The sequence below is a fragment of the Babylonia areolata genome, chromosome 4 (assembly GCF_041734735.1).
Source record: "Babylonia areolata isolate BAREFJ2019XMU chromosome 4, ASM4173473v1, whole genome shotgun sequence".
In the NCBI taxonomy this organism is placed as follows: Eukaryota; Metazoa; Mollusca; class Gastropoda; order Neogastropoda; family Buccinidae; genus Babylonia; species Babylonia areolata.
In genome coordinates this window covers 14,075,428-14,078,183 of record NC_134879.1, presented here as the reverse complement: position 1 = coordinate 14,078,183, position 2,756 = coordinate 14,075,428, and the positions used below count along the sequence as shown (strand labels likewise).

Sequence of the window (2,756 nt, the reverse complement as noted above, 5' to 3'; positions counted from 1 at the left end):
AGAGTTCCAGCTGACACACATCAGCGACCTCAAATCCTGGAAAGAAGGAAAACAACAACACAGCATGACATACAGTTTTCCTCATTCAGATTATCCCCTAGCAGGCTGTAGCAACAACTCTAACCAATGCCGGATGGCTTGCACGACTCCTGTCCCTGGCTCTAACCCTACAGCTTGACCCTGACAGTTTCCCAACCCTGTCAGTCTGAGCTAGGACCATGGCACCTGCGCATGTCCCATGCACCCCAGGCTTCGGATGAGACCTGGTGCCATTCTCACACAAACCGGTTACCACCGGTCTGTGTGACCATCCTGGAGACCTGACTGCATCCTGGCAGTCTCCATTACCTGTGCCCTCCCTTGTGGCACATGTACTAGGAACACCTGGATCAGGTGGTATGGGCAGCAGCACCCATTCACCCTGGCAAGGATCATCCTCACAGTCAAACCCTTGTCCTGACTGGAGTCTTTCCTTTCAGACTCGGATCCTGCCTCCTGAGACTATTGGGGCAAGTCTCTCTGGTTCTCATTGTGGAAATCTCGGTACTTTTCCTTGGGGAGAACCTTACCCACCTTTGGGGAAATCCCATTTCCCACCACTGACTGACCTTTCCTACGTCTATTCCTTCTCTTCCTACCCAAGGCCCTTTTCCCTAACACAGCCCCATCTCTCTGACCGACTAAATCTGACATTAACCCCTGTATGGACCTAATACTCTCTTCTAACAGCAACAGTTTGTCACCCAATTGTGCTGTCTCTTCCCTGGCCTGTTGCTGTTGTTGGTCCTCCTCCAGCTCTCTCTGCAGTCTCAGGGCTTCATCCCTTGCCTGGATGAAGGTGGTGTGTGGCTCCCTCGTCACTACGCGGCGCAGCTCCCTTTTCAGCAGGAGGTTCCGGAGGCCATCGATGAAGTGGTCCCTCAGCATCTCAGCGGTGAGGGCCCCAGTCCTCTTCGTCCGGATGATCCTCCCCATGCTGCACAGAGCATGGGAGTAGTCCAAGGTGGACTCCTCTGGCAACTGCTCCCTGCTGAAGAAGGTGGACAGCAGTGTGGTGACACGCCGCCCGTCGCCGAACACCCCCAGCAGAATGTTGATCACCTTCTCTGGGGTGTTGGTGTCCTCCAGGTCCCGCAGCATCAGCTCCCTGCGTGCGGTTCCCTGCAGATGGCTGTAGATGAAGTAGGCAGCCATCTCGTCTCCCATGGTGTACACAGCCAGGACCCTCCTCCCTTCAGTGATGAAGTCCTCAGCCGACATCTTGCCTGGCTCACCAGTGAATACTGGCAGTGTGGGTGCTACGTACCACCCCATGGGAAACAACTGCGCCACTGTAGTTGGGGTTGTCATGTCTGGGCTGTTACTGGGCTGTGTTACCTGGCTGTGTGCTGCTTAAGTCCTACTAACTGCTTAACCTGCCTTTTGTGTCAGTAAATCACTCTACCTGCCTATCCTGTCGGCGACGCCAAGTTGTAAAAAGGTGTTGTTGGTTTAGAGAGTGTGGTTCGATTCTGATAGAAGAAAGAGGGGAGTTATGCAAGAGGGATATAGGATCAACAGATCATGCACTCACTCACTCTCTCCTCACATCGATAGCAGGGCCACATGGAGTGGTTTTTATAGAGTGTTTACTTTACAATACAGCACACAGTAAAAAGTTCACCCTACACCTAAAGCAGCACCTATAAGCAGCACATAGTAAAAGTTCACCCTACACCTAGAGCAGCACACCTGGAACACAAACACACAACCAAAACCCTGGTCAGATAAAATCTCAAATATCTGGATATCACTGACATAAAAGGCCTATACCCTCTCAGCACCTTTCATCACATGTCCACCAGTATGCACTCCTCTCACACATAGATCTATGTGAGGAAATACAAGCTTCATCAAGCTTACCTGCCACCAGCAGTGACATACCAATTACCATACTGTGTACAATACTACAAAACATATCACTGACCAATACAACCCTGTGTTCCAACTCATGTTACCCATCATTCAACTTAACTGTGTGCTACCATTACCAAACAAATCTCTTTGTCTTCACAAAGTATGCCACCGACACAAGTACATGAAAGGAAATCATTACTTCCAACATATCTGGTAAACAGCAATGTGCAACAACATAGCACTGACCCTCAATGCTCTCATAGTTTGCCAACTCACTAATCACATTACAATGTTCCTTCCCACTTTGTCTGAACAAAGTAAACCACTGACACAAAGCACAACTCCTACACATGTTACCACAACTACCAATAACTCAAACATGTGTTCCACAACACTTGCTGCTACCCCCATGTGCATACACACACACACACACATGAAAAACCCTCAACACACACTGACAATGTGTTAGCCTATAGATCTGTTCAGTTCACACTGAACCAACACCACCTACTATATACAAAACAAGTATGTATACATCAAAAATACAGAGCAAGATATCTGTAACCAAACAGAAGGGGGGGGGGGATCAAAAGATTTAAGCCAGTACTTCTCTCAGTGGGTAGCTTTCACACATTAACCCCTTTTCTTTCCACAAGCCACAAGATCAACTTAAACTGGCTGTCCACTGACATAAAACATAGTTTCCCAACACAACTAAGAGAGTCATGTACTCACAGCCCAACAGGGATTTCCTTGTTCCTCACATCACTGATCAGTCAGTCACCCTGTGTCAGTCAGTTCTTCTGGGAGACAGCTAAGAACTGGCTGTGCTGACTGGTTTTATCCCTTCCCACAACATA

At 48.7% G+C, this 2,756-nt stretch overlaps 1 protein-coding gene across 1 annotated transcript in view; it reads right to left on the bottom strand.

The window, feature by feature from the left end:
• Window positions 1-501: 501 nt before the first annotated feature.
• The window catches only part of LOC143281394 (uncharacterized), a 2,609-nt gene continuing 354 nt past the window's right edge, over window positions 502-2,756 (bottom strand). The window contains exons 1-2 of the mRNA XM_076586601.1: window positions 2,632-2,756; window positions 502-1,731 (exon numbers count right to left, since the gene is read on the bottom strand). The exon at window positions 2,632-2,756 is cut by the window's right edge and continues 354 nt beyond it. Coding sequence (XP_076442716.1) covers window positions 502-1,350 — 849 coding nt within the window. The 5' untranslated portion in view covers window positions 1,351-1,731; window positions 2,632-2,756. The remainder of the gene's footprint in view (window positions 1,732-2,631) is intronic.